Source organism: Vitis riparia, chromosome 5 (assembly GCF_004353265.1).
Source record: "Vitis riparia cultivar Riparia Gloire de Montpellier isolate 1030 chromosome 5, EGFV_Vit.rip_1.0, whole genome shotgun sequence".
In the NCBI taxonomy this organism is placed as follows: Eukaryota; Viridiplantae; Streptophyta; class Magnoliopsida; order Vitales; family Vitaceae; genus Vitis; species Vitis riparia.
Genome location: NC_048435.1, coordinates 23,971,609 through 23,991,847, shown reverse-complemented (window position 1 = coordinate 23,991,847; position 20,239 = coordinate 23,971,609). Strand labels below are relative to the sequence as shown.

Below are 20,239 nucleotides of genomic sequence, written 5' to 3'. Positions count from 1 at the left end.
ATGAATTTCATTGAAAAAAACTAAAAAACCAAAATGGAATAAAATTTTCAAAAAATCATAATAAATACATTTTAAAAATTGACAAAAATATCCTAATAAAATTATGAATCCTATCACTGGCAGTGAGACAGAAACTGCCGCACGCGCTCGAATCGCCACCGCGAGACATTCACCAATATCTCGCGTTCCGACAAGTCAAAGTCCACGACGCCCTCCCCACGGGTCCCACTCAAAAATCTACACCAATCTAACGCTTCACAGCATCGGTCACACCTGCTCCTCAGCCTCACCCTAAACGCCACCCTCGTCCCCTTCTATTAAGCCTCAACACCATTTTTCAGCTGAGCTCTTTCACCACTCGCTTCCCGAGCCCCCGCTTCCCGAGACCCCGCTTTCTCTCTCTAAAGCCCTCTCTTTCTCTCTCTACAAACTACCCTCTCCCATCACTTCATCAGCTTTTCCGAGTCTCAATCAACCTGTAAGCGTGTTCTTTATCATCAATTTCGCTGATTCAGTTTTTTTCTTTTTTCATTTTTTCACATTTCTTTTAATTATTTTTCATGTCTTTTTTAATTTTTTATCTTGCTATGAATTAGGGTTTTTAGGAAGTTGATAGATTACTTTCTATTGGATTCCAATGAGTCTCGGATGTTTAAATGTTTCTTGGATAGCAAGATTTTGCTTATTCATCAATTTTTAGTTCAGTTGCTGGCTTCGTTTGTGCATTTCATTTCAATTATTGTTATTGTTTGGGTAGATATTGTGACGTATGTTGCATGTCGATTCCTTCTACTGTTGGAATATTCTCTGGTGTGAATTTTTGTTGGTTGATGAATTATTTTATGAAATATAGAATTAGAAAGGAAAGCGATTTCATATCTGTGATAGGATATTCGGTTTTGAAGAACCTTTTTGTTTGGTTGGCTATATTGTTTTTGTATATTTTTATTGATTTTAGAGGGATTATTTTTCATGTTTTCAATATAAAAATGGCTGTGATTCTAATTTGTTGAGCTGTTGCAGCAACGAGGTTAAGAGCTTCATTCTGCTGTTTATTTTGATGTTTGGTTACTTTATTCAGTAGAGACTGGTCTCTATAACTTGTAGATTATTCTGATTTGTTGTTGATGTTTGACTACTGTTTTTTGAAATAGGATCAGAATAGCTTAAGGTTGTTGGTGAACTTGTTTTTTTTGTTGATGATTTTTAATGAAATAGCCCAAGATAAGAAGTGTTCTAATATTTCTTATGAGGATACAAAGTGTTTTAATAATTGCAATAAGGTATAGGGTACTAGATTTTGAAGAACTTTTTCAGTGGTTGTTCAGTTGAATAATTTTTGTATATTTTCATTGATTTTAGAGGAGAAGTTAAAAAATTTATGCTGTTTGCAATATGAGAACTATTGTGATTTGTGCATTGATCACCTTTTTAGTTTATAATCTTATTTCAGTTTTTGGATTTGGATTTGCTGTCAATTACATTTAATTTGCTTTATTGCATTCCCTATTTGTAATGGGGTAATGAGTGTTGAAAAACCATTTTCCTATTTTTTGGGTTAAGTGATTTTTATATTTTCATTGATTTTTAGGGTAGAAGTTTTTACAATGCAAAAATCAGTGGGATTCTTGTAGTGACAATGGGATTGGTTTTCTTCTTAAGCTTTCTTTCTTTGTTCTAATTTTTTGATTCTAATTTGTGAATTTGGACTTCCTGTCATTTATGTATCATTTGATGATGAAAATCCATCTTTTGCAGCCAGTTTGAAAATGGGATGAGTGCGTTTTGAGAAATTATTTGCTTCATACAATTGGTCACAACAATGGGTCCCATTGTTTTTGATTGATTTGTTCTGATACATATTGGCTGGGCAGGACTGAATAATATACCGAAATATGTCATTATTAATGGGGATGTAGTTTTAGTTGGTGGTTTATGATTGGCATTTTGTAGTTCCTATGTCTCTTTGTGGCAATGCTTTTTTCATTATTATTTTGCTCATAATTGTTGACTTGTAAAATGTCTCATGTATCGTTTGCTATTTTTTTGTATTATATATAGTATTGTATTGTGTATTGTAAGTTTTTTTATATAGTGAAAAATAAATAGAAAAAATATGCATACATGTTAGAAGTATGAAGTATGTAGTATATATATAACCAATTTTATGAAAGATGGTAGGATTTAAAGAGTTTTGAAAAGTTCAATACCATTTGAAAACATTGAATATTAGAGTTTTGAAAAGTCTGATTAACAAAATATGACTTTAATGTATATATTCATAAGAAATCCACATAAATAAACTTCTTAAATTTTTAGATATGATTTTTAATTCCAAATTCTAATATATATATATATATATCATTCCTTCCTACTAGAAAAGAAATTAAAAAAAAAAAAAAAAAATTAAAAGAAACTAATATAATAAGTAAAATTTTTATTCCATCATCATTATCATTTTCATTGTCAACATTCAAACCATTCAAATGAAAATTCTTCAATATTTGTTGTAAAAATTAATTTACTTGACTTCTAATATAGAATAAGAATGTAGCTTGTCATATAGAATTATTTTACCTCTTTCTTCCTTTTATGTTCAATTTTTAACCTCTCTATACATTTTAAACTATTAATATAATAAAATTCTTTTAACAAAAAAAAAAAAATGATTTCTTTTAAAAATATATGAAAAAGTTGAAGATGTATGTATTGTTGTATTGTTATATCATGTATCGTGTATCATATGTGTATTGTAAGATACACTTTAAGATAAGATACAAATTGCAATATGTATTGTTGTATTGTCGGAAGTTTTTAACAACTATGATTTTGCTATCTTGGTTTTCATGTGTCATTAATTATTATTGTTCCTAGCAGGCCAATTGAGCGAGGGCTTAAGAAATGTGAATATATTTCTCTGTTTGAAGGCAGGATAACTTGATAATGGCATCCAAAGCAATTTTGAGAAGGAGGAAGCTCATTTCTGATTACCTGAATGTTTCCATACGACCCATCCAAAGTTTTCAAAGCTTTAGGAATGGGGGCTTTGGGAATTTATTATCTTCCCAGAATTTGGATTCACAAGGCTCAAGCTCTGCTATAAATAATACTTCTTTGGACTTTACTGGCATAAATGATGGGAATTCAACTTTTGCTGCTAAAGACGCATTTCTAAGCTTTTCAGGCCTAGGACTCTTTAGGCATAGCTATTCTGGAATCACGACATCTGGTATTGGAAATGGAAGATCAGAATTTATTTGTCCAATGGGATTCAGGTTGATGTCGCAATCTGTTCGTAATGCTTCTACTGCTACAGCTGGACAACATGAATTGGGCAGTGATGATGAGGAAAATGAAAAGCAGGCTGCTAAAATGAGAAAAGAAGCATCTCCTCAGGAATGTGATCAAGCTGTAGAAGGTTTGAGTACAGCAAAGGCCAAAGCAAAAGCCAAACAGCTGCTAGAATCTCAAAAGGGTGCTAAATCACCTTTACAAAAAACATGGGCGATGCTATTAGGGATTGGTCCAGCTTTGAGAGCTGTAGCGTCTATGAGCAGGTTAGATTTCTTCTCCTTGTGTATTTAATCTTTTTTGAACTTAACCAACAGGACTCCACCTATCTTGCTTATTTGATGTGCTATACCTTTCTGCAGGGAGGATTGGGCTAAGAAACTAATTCATTGGAAGAATGAAATCATATCAACATTACAACATTATTGGTTGGGTTTTAAACTACTCTGGGCTGACGTGAGAATCAGTTCAAGATTGCTTTTAAAACTTGCTGGTGGGAAGAGTCTCTCTAGAAGAGAGAGGCAACAACTGACACGAACCACAGCTGATATTTTCAGGCTGGTTCCTTTTGCAGTTTTTATAATAGTCCCATTCATGGAGTTTTTGCTTCCGGTATTCCTGAAATTATTCCCTAACATGCTGCCATCAACCTTTCAAGATAAAATGAAAGAACAGGTACTGTACCTTGTTATTCATTTATTGGCTTTTGTTTTCCTTTTCAAAGTGCTACTGGGGTGTGTGATTTATGTTGTACCTAAACTCTTGATTGGGACCTACCAAGTGCCCTTGTCCCACAAAAAAAAAATAAAAAAAATCACCAGTTTATGGTCTTGTGATCCAAATTTGGCACCACCTATCTGGTTGCATCAGGCAATACACCCTTTTTTCTGTTATGGTGCGTATTTGTTTGAATTGGCACTTTCCTGTCATCATATTGAGCAGAATGTGCCTGTGCAAACTTGCATGCATACTCACAAACACTCATGTGCATGTATCTATGGTCTTTTACTGATCATGCTTCAAATGTTCAACACATAGGAAGCATTGAAAAGGAGGCTTAATGCAAGAATAGAGTATGCGAGATTTCTTCAGGACACTGTCAAAGAAATGGCGAAGGAAGTCCAAAACTCACGGAGTGGAGAAATTAAGAAAACGGCAGAAGATCTTGATGAGTTTTTGAACAGAGTATGTGATTTATTGTGCATCTCTATGGTTATCTTGATGACTTATTTGTTTATTTATTTTAATTTTTTTATAGAAAAGGAAAACAAGATAAGTATACTGTTGACAGTGCATCCCTGGTTTTTAATATACGCGTGTGTATATATATATATATTATAATTCATCTGACCTGGTGTATTGTTGCAGGTTAGAAGAGGAGCTGGTGTCTCCAATGATGAAATTTTAGCCTTTGCCAAGTTGTTCAACGACGAACTTACTTTAGATAATATCAGCAGGTTAGATTTTATTGTGACTGTTTTGGGATGAGAATCTATCTGTTCCATTTAATTTGATTTTGCTAGTTTCTCCTTGGTGTGGTTATGCGACGTTAGTTTCTGTTTCTAAAATCTGTTTCTGCTATCAGACCACGATTGGTGAATATGTGCAAGTATATGGGAATCAGCCCATTTGGGACAGATGCATATTTGCGATATATGCTCCGAAAAAGACTTCAATGGTGAGATACATTTTCTCCACTCAAAGTAGTTTGCATATCTTATTAACAAGTGCCTTTTCCAAGTGCTATTAATATAATTGCTTATTTATCTATATATATATATATATATATATATATAGATAAATCTTATCAATAAGTTTGGAAGGCAAGTTGGAAACTAGGTTGTACAAAATTTAAACAGAGCTGAGCCAACTGCCAGGTTTTAACTTTGTGTGGTTAAATTAGAGTCCTGTTCAAGTTTGGTTGATACTTGTCTTAAACTTCTTTGTGTTTTACTTGATAATTTATTGAGCTACTTGATCACTATAATACCTGGTGGTTCTCTCAGAAGATCATAAGTTTGTCATAGTTACTTTGTTGGCAGCATTTATGCAAACTAGGCTGCTTTTGTTTACATTTAAGTGTTTGGAGTTCTGAAAAATTGATCATCTGAGATTAATGATGAGTTAACAAGTTCTGATTGTTTCTGATTCAATTCCTATCAAAATTTTGAACTTATTAACATTATTCTGGGGAGCTAGTCAGCTAACAGCTAAATTTAAATGCGTAGAACTTAGGATATTAACCTAAGGATTATGAAAGATTTAAATGTGGATGACTTGAGGCTTTCTTTTTTGGGATCTGCAAGTGTTTGCAGCCCTATTAAGCTGAGCCCTGAAATACTTAAGCTTGAGTGTCAAATTAAACGTGTTGTAAACTTGGATGCACCTTACTTTGTACAAGACACAATTGAAGACCCGGCTACTCCCACTATCCTTCTGACTGTCCAATGACCCTACTCAGTTGCAAGACTTTCAAATAAATGCAGGAAAGGTGCACCGCATGAAAGCTTTCAAGGGTGCTCCTCCTGGACACATTATCCTTTCAGATTAAAGATTCAGCAGTCCTTGCATTAATTGTGGAGTATATGATGCTTTGCTCAACCATTAGTAATCACTACAATTGGGGGCAATGAATGGAAAAAGAACTGAGCCTAGTTGCCTGATACAAGAGATGAATTGATTAAATGTTATATTAGCATGTGTATAATTTGTTTATATTTTTTTTGTTAGGATTAAAAACGATGATAGATTGATTCAAGCCGAGGGTGTGGAGTCTCTTTCAGAAGCTGAGCTTCGTGAAGATTGTAGGGAGCGAGGCATGCTTGGATTACGCTCAGTTGAAGAAATGCGGCAACAGGTTTTATGCTTGATCCTTGACATTTCTTTCGTTTCCTTCTTTGCCTTCAAATAACTAAAATGTTTCTATATTTTTATTTGATTTAAGATTATTGGGGAACTCATTTTGTTTCCCTTCTTTGCCTCCTGCCTCCTGCATCTAGATTGATGTGTGACCCTACATTTCTTTCGTTTCCTTCTTTGCCTTCAAATAACTAAAATGTTTCTATATTTTTATTTGATTTAAGATTATTAGGGAACTCATTTTGTTTTCCTTCTTTGCCTCGTGCATCTAGATTGGTGTGTGATCCTTTGATGTTCAACATATTGAAGTTTTTTTAAGCTGTAATTGTTTGACTAGATATAGTATGAGATAAAATAAGATATGAGATAACATATCCTATTCTATATTTGGTTGGTGATAGGATACAATAAGTTATTCCATCACTTATCATATCTCATGTTCAACCATCATAGGATAAAATAAATGATGGAATAACTTATCCAACCTCTTTACTATATATCCTCTTTATGTGAGATATAATAATCCTAAGTTGAGATATTGGATATACATATTCTTTGGATCATAAATTAACTTGTCCCATCCATTTTCTTCATTTTATTTTAGATCACACTCATTTTGCAAAACAAAAAATTTTTGATTTTTAAAAAATTAAATTTTAATTCAAAAAGGAAAAAAAAATTTAAAAAGTGTATAATATAACCTAAAATAATATTAATACATATTTTTATTTAATATAATATTTTAATACATGCAAAATGCTTTTTTATATTTAACCATGTAATGTAATATTTCTTTATTTGTAAATTTTAAATTTTTTAATCATAAATACTATTAATGAAGATATAAAACATTACTTACTAAATTATAAATTGTAGAATAATTTCCAAATAATATCATATGAGAGGGATTTCATATTTTTTTAATAACAAACATTGGGTAACAATATGTTTTGTTATTTTGAATAGCAAACATTGTGTAACAATATGTTTTTTATTTTGAAAAGTATCGAGATCGAGTGGGTCCTTCCTTTTACGATTAGGGAGACTCATTAGGTTGACATGACTTTTTTGTGGGAAGAAAATGCAAGAAGGTTTGGAGAGCTACTTGTGCATTTTTTTTGGACAATTTGGAAAGAAAGGAATCAAAGATTGTTCGCAAGTGAGGACTAGTCAGTTCAAGTGCTAAAGTGCTCTTTTTTTTAGTAATCTAGTGTCATGGCTTAGCATGTACATAGAGCAAAACTCAATGCTTTTAATTGATTTTGTAGATTGGGTGAAATCTAGTTGAGGAAAGGACTAGTTATTTTAGTGTTCTCTTTTTTGGCAAATGCCTTTTGGTACCAATTATATTCGTCTTGTATATCTTGGTGTGTAGCTTATTTTTTGATATTTTTAATATTTCTTTGCTTACTCGTATATATAAAAAAAATATCAAACATTGAAATGTAATATATTTTCCATCTTATTTTTGTTCCTTCTACAAGCTAAACATGAGCATGGTACAACATAGCCCATTGGATATCTTCTACAAACCAAACAAAAATATGGTACAATATATCCTATTGGATATAATATTCTAGAATATCATTTCCATCAGCTATAATATCCAAGGATATTATTTCTAATGTCATATCCCATTGGAAATGATATCCTATGTATATATATATATATATATATATTATCCCATCTAGTCAACCAAATGTAGCCTTAAGTTATAGAATGTGATGAAAGAGTTGAAGAAGACAACCACTTTTAGAAAGAAGACAACCACATCTTCAAAGGAAGCATAATAGATACTAAAAACTTTTATTAAAAGTCTGTTTTCACTTTGAAAGGCTATAGAAGCATATATAGACTCTTGTGGTTCTCTTCCTTGATAGGAATTCCTTATCTTTGCTTACTGCAATAGGAATAGATATGGGAAAGTGGAAAAAAAATTATTTAGACATTAAGGCTATTTTTGGTGTCCGAAAAATACTAAGGAAAGAAAAAAATGTAATGACTTTCTCATGTTTGATTTCAACATGGAAAATACGAAAGAAAATCACATATAATTAAAATTAGTTAAAAATTTATACATTTTAAAATTATTTAATCTTTCTATAGAAGAGGAAAAATAAGTGAAATGAGTTTGAAATAACATATAAAAATAATTTATTGATTTTAAATGTAATTTTTATTTTCCTTCACTTTTTCTTTCCTTCTACTTTTCCTCTCTATTTTCTTTCCCTCACATTTTAGCTCATATTTTCCGGGAACCAAACATAGCCTAAAAGAAATAAAACTGTTTCTAATGTAGCAGGAGATTAAACAAATCTAAATTGGATTTCTCTTTAAGGTTGCTGTAGTTCATGTCAGATTATGTTTTTCTCTCTACTCCTGTCAACAGGGGTGGGGATCTATAACTACATCCGCAGTTGTCTTTAAGGTCATTATTTTCTCATCATGCATTGTGAGGTGGTGAAAATTTGTGTTAAAGGGAAAATGCTCATCTGTGGGCATAAAATTTGCTTTATGTCAGCCATGTATTTTTTTTGGTAGGTGTTCTTTTGGTACTGGAATTCGTTTGACATTATCAACCTATCATCTTGCCACCTGAACCCACCTCAGGAGCTACATGGGCTGTTTATTCTAAGTGTGGTTTAGCTAATAAACTGTTGTCGATGCTCTCAAGGCCCTTTTTTCATTATTGAAGGCCCATTGTAGCCTAGTTTCAGGATTGGGGGCCAAGGTCACCTTCAATCTGTTTGAGGTCCAGGTGGCAGGTCCTTGTTGCCCAGCCAGTCCAGGCCATTGAAAGTCCAGTTTCAGTGTTTAGTCCTGTATCATTCCTTCAAGCATTGATAAGCTAAATAGGTTTTGTATTGGGTCCATATTGACTGCAATTCAAGTTTGAGTCAGTGAGGCCCCTTTCTTCAGTTTTGGGGCTCCAATGCCCTTGTTCAACACTGACTAAAATCATGTGGGGAAGTCAGCATCTTAAATTTTTAGTGGAGCATCTGGCAATACATGTGAATGGACATGGCAAATCGATGTAGGTTCCAATCCTTAGTTTGGGATTGTTGACAATTCTGCATGAGAAAAATATGTATTACCTTCACAGAAGATCATTATGGGCTTCATGGTACTGTGATCTATTCATGTTATTCCATATTTTTCCTTTAGGATAGGGAAAAATTAACGTTTTGCTGAAAGTAACTTGCTTTCAGATTTCAGATCGTTTGTTTGTTTGTTTGTTTGTTTTTTTTTTTTTTACTTTTTGTTAACTTATTACTTATTTCTTATATTTTTTTACTGAATAAAAAAGCCAAAATATTTGACTTTTCTGAATGTTAAAAGTAACTTGTCGGTTTTTCATTACTTCTTAATATTTAATAGAAATAAAATATTGAAAAAACAAACAACTTAATATTTAACCGTTAACACCATTAAGTATTATTTAATTTTAAGTTCTATTTAGAGTTAAGTAAAAAAAACAAACACCATCTAAGTTTTTTTCTATGGATCCCATTTTTTAGTAATTAGACTGTTATCGTCTTTTTCACTGGAAGGATGCTAATAATTTCTCTTGTTTTCATGCTTGAACCTTTCTAATCAGGTGTGAAATATATATTTTTCTTTCATTTTTTTAATGGGAAAAATTATTAAATTGTATTAAAGGAAATTTTGCATGATCAACAAGATCAATAAATATTTCATTCCAAAAGAATAACTGTTGGTTATATCAGGAGGAACTACTAATTAATTGCCATTTACTGAAGTTTGATTTATTAATATATTGAAGTCTTATCTTCTCTCTGCAGCTCCGTGATTGGTTGGATTTGTCTCTGAATCATTCTGTCCCCTCGTCTCTTTTGATCCTTTCCAGGTAGGATAGAGCTCCATCAGGTTTTTGTGTGCTTTTCCTTTTTGTTTGAAAATTTATTCCTCACTGCCTCATTTTTTTGTATATATATATGGAATATATGGAATACAGCTGACTTCTCCTGGTCTTTTATAACTTGCAGAGCCTTCACTGTGTCTGGAAAAGTGCGGCCAGAGGAGGCTGTTCAGGCAACACTGTCTTCTCTGCCAGATGAGGTTGTGGACACTGTTGGTATTACAGCTTTGCCTTCTGAAGATTCTGTTTCAGAAAGGAGGAGGAAATTGGAGTATCTTGAAATGCAGGAAGAACTTATTAAGGTTGATAATATTTTGTATATTGTTCTTGCTGGATTTACATTCTCTCCCATTGGATCTGGAACCTACTTTCTTGAACGTATTTTTCAGTTTTCCATTGGCAGAAAAACTCTATTGCCTTTTATCTTAAGCTATTTTAGTATCAATTTCCAATCAGGCTAAATATTTTGATAAAATATTCTTCAGTAATCTCATCATGACTCTCAAAGTCATATCCAATGGCAATACCAACATAAATATGATGAGTAGTACAGTTAAAAGCTAAGCCTAGCCATATTGTGTATATTTTGAAGAAGATTATTTTGACTTTGCCCTGACCTTTTTTCTTCAATTCAAATTGGAGTGGTGTGACTGTGTCACCCAAAATGTTAAGTCTTTAAGTTTCTGTCTGTCAGGTAAACTTTGAATTTGGTTGTTAAATGAACTTTAAGCCTCAGACCTTAAGGTGTGCTCTAGTATGTTAAGTCTTGAGTCTCTAAAATAAGCACTTCTTAAACTGCATCAGTAGTTCTAAACTAATAAATTGTAGGAAGAGGAAGAGAAAGAGGAAGAAGAACAAGCTAAGATTAAGGAAACTGTAGTCAGTCAAGAGGACCTGGCTTTGAAAGAGATGACTATTCCAACAGCAAGAGAAGCGCAAGAGCAAGCTAGAGCAAGAGCAGTGGAAAAACAAGAGCAGCTATGTGAACTAAGTCGTGCATTGGCGGTTCTAGCTTCGGCATCGGTGAGATTTGGATTTTAAAACATTTTAGTTTTTGAAGTTCTGTGAGTGTTTTTCCCTAAAATTTCTTTAGGTTTATAATCTGTTCAATCCTTTGATTTCTTTTTTTTTTACTGATTTATGCAGTCAGTGAGTAGGGAGCGTGAAGAATTTCTGAGGCTTGTCAATAAGGAGGTACACATTGACAGTGCATTCTACCATTTGTATTTTCTTCTATATACCCATCCCAAGTGTGGAAAAGTAAAGGCAAAAAAAAAAAAAAAAAAAAAAAAAAAGTGAAAAAAAGGGATTTTATCCACATTTGGTGCATGAATAGATGCTGCTTCATCTATATTGTTTCTACTCTGGAGTTCCTTTCATTTTCTTCTTGTTACCATCAATTTAATCTTTCAGAGGTCTTTTGGCGTTGAGGTTGCCTTGATTGAGAAGTTTTTGATGTTAAGACTCATTGAAATTTTGCCTCGTTTTCCATCTTGATGAGGTGTATCTGGACTTGTATTTGGTTTATTGGACATTTGACTGTTAATCTTGTGAACCTGAATTGTTATCAGTTGTTCTTAATCTGTCACTTATTTTTAACTTTTTTTTTTCTATTCAGGATGACTTAAATATATGTTCACTCTTATAGAAAGGAATAGCGGACATAGAAAATTAAAACCATCAGTTTTAACTAAGTTCATTGGTGCAAACCATTGATTCAAGTTATCATGTTCTCCCTTCTTTGTGAATCATTTAACATCCTGTATATATTAAGCTCATGTTAGTTTATTTGATGTTTGCAGATAGAGCTTTATAATAGCATGGTAGAGAAAGAGGGTACAGATGGTGAAAAAGAGGCCATGGAGGCATATAGAGCTGCTCGAGATGAAAGTGACCATGCTGCTAAAGTGGAAGTTGGTGATGAGGTTTCATCGGCACTCATAGATAGGGTAAAATGTTTTAGTTCCAAAACAATATTCCTTTTTCTAACACTTATTGAGATGCATGATGGGTAGAGTTGAGACAATGTTAACAGTTTCCAATACTTTCACTCAGGTGGATGCTATGCTTCAAAACCTTGAAAAGGAAATTGATGATGTTGATGCCAAAATTGGTGATCGTTGGCGACTACTTGACAGGTGTTTAATTGATTATCATCATACTTCACGGTTTATTATTCTTTGGTGTATGTTTTGTATGCCAATTTTTCTGTTGTGAAAATGGATGTAGGGATCTTAGGTTAGTAAATGATGTAGTCTCATGATAGCCTTTCGATGAGTATATTTTCCTTCTGTTCGGACTTTCCATGGACCACTTATATCATACCAACCTCAAAACAATGTAAGAGTACTAATTTTGAAATGGAGAGATGGGTTTGTAGGTTCAGGTGATGGTAACAATTATAGGGTTGGAATTTATGTTTGGGAGTCAAGGAAATCAAATTGTAGGTAAAGTAAAACTCAGGCTTTCAAGGGTAGGTTGTATTTTGGTTTGGTGATTGACATTGATGGCATGTTTGGTTATGAAGTATTTATTTTCATATTCTATAATTGGCTGTTTGGGGATTTCATAAACCTGGTTATCTGAGGATAGTCTGACAGTGCTCAAGGTATAGCCTGTTCAGTAAGCCCAAAAGATCAATGCAGTTGTTCATCTTATTTTGAAAAACCCTACTACAACATAGACCAATGAAACTAAGGATAACTTAGTTATCTCTTTTATTAGATAGCCGGATGCAGTTGCACTTGGTCCAGTCCACTTGAGGAAATGGAGAAGTCCTCAATGTAAGAAAGGATAATTTTAACTACCAGCCAAAATCTAGTCAGCTATGCAAGAATTCATTTCTTTTCCTGTGATAATTTTCCTAGTTCCTTAACTTCAGCATTCATGTCTGTTTGTGCTTGGAGTAGTTGTTAAATGACACATAAGACATGATGCCAATCATATATATATTGATAGGTAAAAGAGCAATATGTTAGTAAGCGTGACAGCACAAAGTGCACATGAAGTATACAAGTGCACAACAAAGCAAAGAACAAGAAAAGGGAAAACAAAAAATACTCCCTCCCCTTAGTTGTTGCCTAACCAATTGACAAAATCAAACATAGGCATGGACCCAACCTCTAAGACCCTTTTGTCCACTCTAAATAGTTACATATAAATAAGGATTTAAGCTCTTGATCTGATTACTCAACATTTTCAAAGCCCTTCTATTTCTCTTTCCAAATATGATGTAAATCATGCAATAAGATACATTATTAAGGTAAATTAATATTTATCACCACTATGTATTACATCTTAAACATATCTATGGTAAACACTAGAACACATGATTCAAGAAAATTTGAATGTTTGTAATGGTTAGAAAAACTGAACAAATTTTTCTTTTAAAAATTATTATACTGTTGCCCAAAAGGTATTTTAAAGGTTAAAAAAGTTGATGAAGAGAAGCAAGAGAAAATGTCATTCTATCTGTAAATTTTTACATGTTAAAAGATTGAAGCTCAAGTGACTCATTATTCCAATTAATAATGGGTATGTATTATTGGAATGAAACATATGATAAATGATTTGAATGTCAACCTTGGGAATGATGATGAATGGATTTCATTTTCTGAGATTTTTCTTTTCAGGGGATGATTAACAAACTTGGAAAGTTAAGAACTTCAGAATAATTTATGCGAGCATATATCCTTGTTTGCCTATGAAAAAAAAAAAAAATTATACTTGTATGTTCCAATAGTTTCTTTTTAGGCATACTAGTTGGCAACTTCTAGGGACTTTGAGTTGGTAACAGTAGAACTCTAGTGTTTAATGTGGACATATGAGTGATGTTGATGAATGCCTATATTCATCTCTTTTAACTCCAGCGTCTTTTATGGAAATGGTTATATGTTGTTTTATACTTTCTGAAACACACATAAACATGCCTATACATATAATATCATGTTTTTTGTGTGTGTGTGTGTGTATTTTTATTTATTTTCCAACATGTAAGAAAATATATAATATGAATATATGATGCAGAAAAACAAAAAAGTGGTACATGACATAATGAGTGCATGAGACTAGCCCTTAAACACAAAACCCCATCCTCCCCCTGTCCCCTCTTTAAACAAAGAAAATATAACCCTTCTATGCATACCCAGTGGCTCAAAAAACTCAGCCATCCCTTGGATCATTAGGAAGAATTTGTGTGGGAACAAGGGCCAATTATCCAAGCCTCTATGTATTAACAAAAAATCAGATATATTTTATATTAACCTATAGCCATAAAGATGAGAAATATATTTTTTCCTATGAGCACAAACAAACAAAAAAAAAAAGACTAAGATCACTACGACATGCTGATTGGACGTTTTATTAGAATGTTAATCTGGATCAGGTTTTTCATTTTTTCCATAAAATCAATACGATAGATCTGGACATCAGTGCTAAAACTTCTGTTACTGTTTGTTTGAAACTTGGCGCAGGTCAGTGCCGTATTTTTGCCACTGGACCTTTGTACATTTTCTTGTTTGTTTTCCTTTTGTTCTTACAGAATAAGCTGTATAGTTTTAAGAAGGTGAAGTAATTTTGTTATATCATCATGTATTGAGTTGGCTATCAGAGAACAGCCAACAAAACAAATTTTGGGCTTTAAGTTAATAGATTTGTAGATGTTTTTAGCGAATACTATCCATGTTGGTGTTGCTAGGCACCACCATATGATAGATTATCCATGTTTGTCTATAATTGTCTTTTTCTAATTATTATCTTTGTCATGTTAATTATGATAAATTTAGGCTTGGCTTATTGTGATACTGCCTCTTGCATGTGTCATGTGTCATGAAATTACCTTTTTTATTTTTTTACTTGCCTGCTACTAAAATCTTAAACTCATTGTTGTGTTTGAATAACTATTCTCAATTTTATGTAATGACAGTACCTTTATATGGTCAAATATATCAGCATCACTGTATATGTGCAGGGATTATGATGGGAAAGTAACTCCTGAAGAGGTGGCAGCTGCTGCTTTGTACTTGAAGGATACTTTGGGCAAGGAAGGCATCCAAGAACTCATCAGCAACCTTTCCAAAGATAAAGGTAAGTTATACAAAATTGAGTCTTGTTTGTTACAAGTCTCACATCACTCTTTTCTAGTGGCTTTTGGATGGTTTGTTGAATTAAATTTTACATGTTCAATGAGAAAAGCTAGTGCTTTTGGTCGTGCCTTTTTGTAGGGACCTTTGTTTTTGGTTGCAGGCTATTAAAATAGTAACGAAAGCCTCATTTGGAAATATCGTTCTTCTCTTTGTACTTCTAAACTATGCTTGACTTTCAATTTATCAGCTGAGAAACATTCAAGAAGAATTCATATGTTTAACACATGTAAAAAGAGGGCATTTATTTTTCCTTTAAAGTGGCACATTATATAGCCAGCATAATATAGTTGGTTCCTTGTATTGATGCCTGAAGCTGGACTCAGCCAAAAGGCAAATTAGAATGGGTGTTATTATTAATCTTGGAACATATTGCGTTATTATGAAAAGTCCATAAGATACTAATGGATTGGAATAGCTTATTCTTTTTCCTTTGGAAAAAGATAGAAAGCAGGGAGGGGTAGGTGTGAGGTTTATACTGTCGTCTATGATCTCAGGTGAAACCCATTTGAGTAGTTGATTGACGCATTAGTGGACCCAGTGGCTTTTTTTAAGAGGCCCCTTTTGCTTACTGGTGAAGGACTGAGGACCCAGAAGCTTCTCCCAGATCCTTGCATTTTGTTGACGGCTTTGTCTCCTGAGTTTGGTTCACCTTCTGCTGATGCTGCCCTCTTGGTTGAAGCAGATGGCTTTGTGGGCTTGGGTTTGTCCTTTGCTTTTGTCTTGGGGGATAGGTATCTCACTCTGTCTCCTTCTTCTCCCAAAGACAGAGGTGCTTCATTGGCAAGGGATATTATCCAATGGAGGGAGCAGACTGAGGAGTTTCAGGTTGAAAGAAAGGATGAGCGTGGTGGGCCTTTGCTTCTGCCTTTCAGTGCAGGTTTGGATCTGGTTTTACAAGAGACTCTTCCTTCTGCTGACGTGTGTGTGAACCCGGCTGAGTGCAGTGAAGATGTGGGTGGGAAGGACGTGGAGTCAGAGGAGAACTTTGTCGATTCTTACAAGAACTTCGTCTCCTTCAGCGAGTACTTAGGTTTGCCTTTGGAAGGCTTTGAGAAAGAAGTTGACTCCCTTCTGAGAAAGTTGGAAGCTTGAAAGGGTCGGAGAGTGGTGGGATCAAGAGGTAAGAGGAGGTCTTCCCCTGCTTCTCAGTTTGAAAGGGAACTTCAAAGGTTGGATTGCTTTGTTAATTACAACCTCTCAAGCAGTAAAGGAAGACAAAGTAGGAAGTGTGGGTTGGATTTGGTTTCTGAGTGCCCAGGATAGGGCCTTGGGTGGGGATGGGAGGTGGAGAGGAAGAGGTTGTTTTCAGTCTCTTCCTTGTGTGTTAGGCTTTCACAGTGGACAGCTTCCTTGTTTTTCTTGGAATTGTGGGTTTGGGAGCCAGGCAGCGGCTTGGTTTGGATGGTCTTGTACTCAGCTTTTTAGGGCTTGGTTTTGTCGGTTTGGGAGCCCTTTGGCTTGGGTTGTGGTTTGTTGTTTTCTTCTTTTGCCTGCTTTTTGGCACTCTTTGTATACTCCGTATGTACTTGGTCTGCCTTTCTTTGTGCTTTTAATATATTTGCTTATTACTTATAAAAAATTTTGATCTCTCAGTTTCCTGTTCCTGTCAATTTCTCTGTTGAGTAAACATAAATTGGTCCATCAACAATAACTAATATTTTCATGGACATCACTGCAACAGATGGGAAGATTCATGTTGAAGACATTGTCAGACTGGGCAGCCGAACTGAAGATGCCAATACATCTGAAGTGGGGGGAATGTAGAGGGTAATACTCCAGCCAAAAAATTTTGCTTCCCTCTTCTTTGGTATCTTAGAGTACCTGTTCCAGTGACAAAGTTAGTTGGCTGATTACAGAGTATTGATTCATTTTATCTGGGCACTTTAGAATGGATATGCCTATTTCTTAGTGCTTCAATCCAACTGTTTATGATTTTTTAGGTATTGGCCTTGTTCTTTATACACAGGTGACTTTCTGAAGTCATATAGTAGATAGGTTTTTAGTTCTCCTATCAGTAATATAAAGAGGACAGGTTTGCTAGTGCTGTAAAAATTGGTGCTGATAGACCAAAACCTGACACATACACACAAAATAGTAGTGGGGTCTAACTGGGCTTCCCGTTTATATCTCTGTATTATTTTTGAAATAAATGCCATATATGAGTTTATGCTTCAGGTCAGAAAGTGGAATTTTCTATGTAATACTGAAACTTCATAAGTTTCAAACTTTTAAGACTCATGTAAATTTAGAATTTTGAATGTTAATATATGGCATTGTTTTGATTCAAATATACTCTGAGGACATATATACTGGTGTAACCTTGGATATTTGCTCCTCTTGTGGAATAGCTTCATATATTTTGGTTGTTTTTTGTGAAAGAAACCAGAGTAGATGGGATTTTATAGCTGTTCATCAACATCAACTGTGTGTAAGTTATGCAAAGAATTCTTTAATGTTCTTATCAGAGCTTCCACCTTCATTTACTGCCTCTCTAGCCAACTCCTTCCACTTCAGAGCATTCCTTTTCAACTCATTCCCTCTTTCTCCCTCCATGACATCCTTTATGCACACTACTATTTCCTCTCTTTTAACAATTCCCTTTCTTGTCCATCTTAACTCTAAGGCCAACTACCCACGCATCCACAACAAACTTAGCAGTAGTCATTTGATCTGAAAATTGCAGCATTGCTATCGTTGACACTCCTAAGCTTAGGACCTCTAGTGTCGGTTCCACTTGCAATGAGTCATGAAGCACCCCTATGCTTTGTGAGCCAAAACTTCCAGTTGGGCAGACAAACTCACAACCAGACCCTTTTTGGATGTCTCTTCTACAAGATTGCTATGGAGCTTGTCCTTTTTGGATTCTGACTACCCTCAAGAAGTAGCTGTTGCTCCTCTTCAGGCCCCATTCTAGTTACTCCATCTGCTCTTCTCCCTGCTCGGATCCCAAATGATAAGTAAACCACTGAGCTGACCTCCTTTGTGTCTATCCATAATTTTGTCATTTTCTAACCTCTTGTCTGAGTACATTGATTGAATGACTGGTCCTATTGTTTTGATTGGCCTGTGGCTTGCCATCCAGTTCAGTACCTAGTGGAATTTAAGGAGCATTCGATGTTAGAATAGAAACAGTGCTATTGTTGTATTCTATTTGAAGTTTTTTAGGGGAATCACTTATCAAATGCATCTTCAGGAAACACTATAAGTGATTTTTCAACTTTTTGAAAGTGCTTTCAAAATTTATCAAACATCTAATTTTTCTTCAAAAACAATTTTTTATGCTAGAACTACCTTCAACTTAAATAGTGAATTAAGTTCACACTTGTTTTATAATCAATCAAAGTGGTGAAGATAGCTAGGTCAAGCTAAGCTAGGTAGGTGGAACTAGGCCAAGCTGAATGCTGGAATTTAATATGGCAAGGTTTTGGGTTCTCTTTTCGAGATTTAGAGTGTGTGCCTTCTAGTATTAAATTTGTGTGCCTTCATGATCATTCCACCTTCTGTCTATGGTTCCTATCACACTTTTTATCCTCTTTGTTTGGTTAATTCCATCTTTAGAACCTATAAGGATTCTGTATGCTTCTGAAGCAATGTCCTAACTTAGGAATGCATGTAGCTGGCCCTGTAGGTCAATTTGCATGTATATTGTTCAGGAATTATAGAAATGACCTTATCTTCCAACTTGTCAATAGTGTTAAAGTCGACCCATTTGTCTTCTTGAACTTTGAAAATTGGTTCTAAGACATCGCTCAACTAACCAGAGTTTGAGCCCATGTCTCTAAGGACCGGTGGAGGATCATGAATACTTAATACAGGCATAGAAGGCAACATTGTGATTATGTTTTTAAGTGTATCGATGGATGCTCCGATGAGACCCTTCAGAGCAATGACATGGGATATGAGGTATAAGACATTGGGCTATTGAATACAAAACGATAGGATCAAAGGTGATCCAAATGAACTCGGGCATCTACATGGACTATAAATTTTTTATCATTATTTTTTAGGTATGTGTTTCACACTTATACGTTATATTGTTTTTGTTGGTACAGCTTAGAAGAAGGTTTATAAATTAATAGGTTGACTAAATAGCCCCACCAAATATGTTGTGTAATTATCTGTTACATTATTTTTCTTGAAATTTCAAATGAGTTTATTTCCACTAAAAGTAATTTCAAATTAATGATTTTAATTTATTTATTAAACAAAGTTTAGCTTATTTGCCCAAAAAATTAACTTGGTTCATATTTATTTTCATTCAATAGGGCTTTGTTTAGCATTTTTCTGTCACTAGCTATGCACTAGGAGTTATCAAGATTGGATTGGGATGTGGATCGATATTTGTTGATTTTCATTTCCATTTTCTTTCTCAAATTCATTCCTAGTGTTTGTTTTTGTGATTGACTGCTTTTGGTTGCTATTGTTTTATTTGTTATTGGTCTTCAAGTTCTATTTTAAGGTGTGGATTATTTCGTTCTATTTGCTTTATTTGGTTGCTATTGTTTTATTTGTTCTTGGTCTTTGAGTTCATCACATAATAGGGGCAAACTCATCATTTATATGTGGGAAGAAACCATCTAATACTATTAATTACCTAATTATACACACACTAAAACACACTTTTTATATGTGTAGCATTAATATTATACGAGATTTCAATATATTGTTTCGTCAAAAAAAAAATAAAAATCAGAAATTGCTAGGATAATGAGTCTAATACATTATTTGTTGGCAATTTTGTTTTAATTTATTCTCTAGCTTAGAAAACTTTTTAGATAATGACTTACTTTTCATTGAAGATTTAAAGTTTCTATTTGATTAACTAGAAAGTCAGAGGTTAGTCGAAAAAGGTTTGGTTTGCAACAACTTAGGTGTTTAAAGGGTTAAAATTGGATTGGTATATTTTTTTGTGAATTAAAATGCTTAATTTATTATTTTGGAAAAACAAAGCTCAAATGTTTGAACCGCTCAAGCGGCCGAAGCGCTTGAGTGGTGGATTAGTGCCCTTGAGCGCTCATCCAGAATTTGCTAGAATATGACAAAATATTTTTTGAAAATTTATGAA

General features: G+C 33.9%; 1 protein-coding gene and 1 pseudogene across 2 annotated transcripts; one reads left to right on the top strand and one right to left on the bottom strand.

The window, feature by feature from the left end:
- The first annotated feature begins 333 nt into the window (after positions 1-333).
- On the top strand, positions 334-17,464 carry LOC117914605 (mitochondrial proton/calcium exchanger protein-like). Of its 2 annotated transcripts, none has more exons than XM_034829999.1 (15): positions 334-478; positions 2,928-3,557; positions 3,654-3,966; positions 4,330-4,476; positions 4,660-4,748; positions 4,877-4,969; positions 6,022-6,148; positions 9,954-10,018; positions 10,158-10,332; positions 10,859-11,053; positions 11,177-11,224; positions 11,833-11,979; positions 12,086-12,168; positions 15,000-15,115; positions 16,856-17,464. In XM_034829999.1, the coding sequence occupies exons 2-15, from the start codon at positions 2,944-2,946 to the stop codon at positions 16,936-16,938; spliced, it is 2,295 nt and encodes a 764-aa protein (XP_034685890.1). In that variant the 5' UTR covers positions 334-478; positions 2,928-2,943; the 3' UTR covers positions 16,939-17,464. The 2 variants fall into 2 exon arrangements, with proteins under 2 accessions (XP_034685890.1, XP_034685889.1); XM_034829998.1 differs by having other exon boundaries at positions 2,878-3,557.
- Positions 17,465-17,607: 143 nt separating this feature from the next.
- LOC117915321 lies at positions 17,608-18,097 on the bottom strand (annotated as a pseudogene).
- Positions 18,098-20,239: the final 2,142 nt, after the last annotated feature.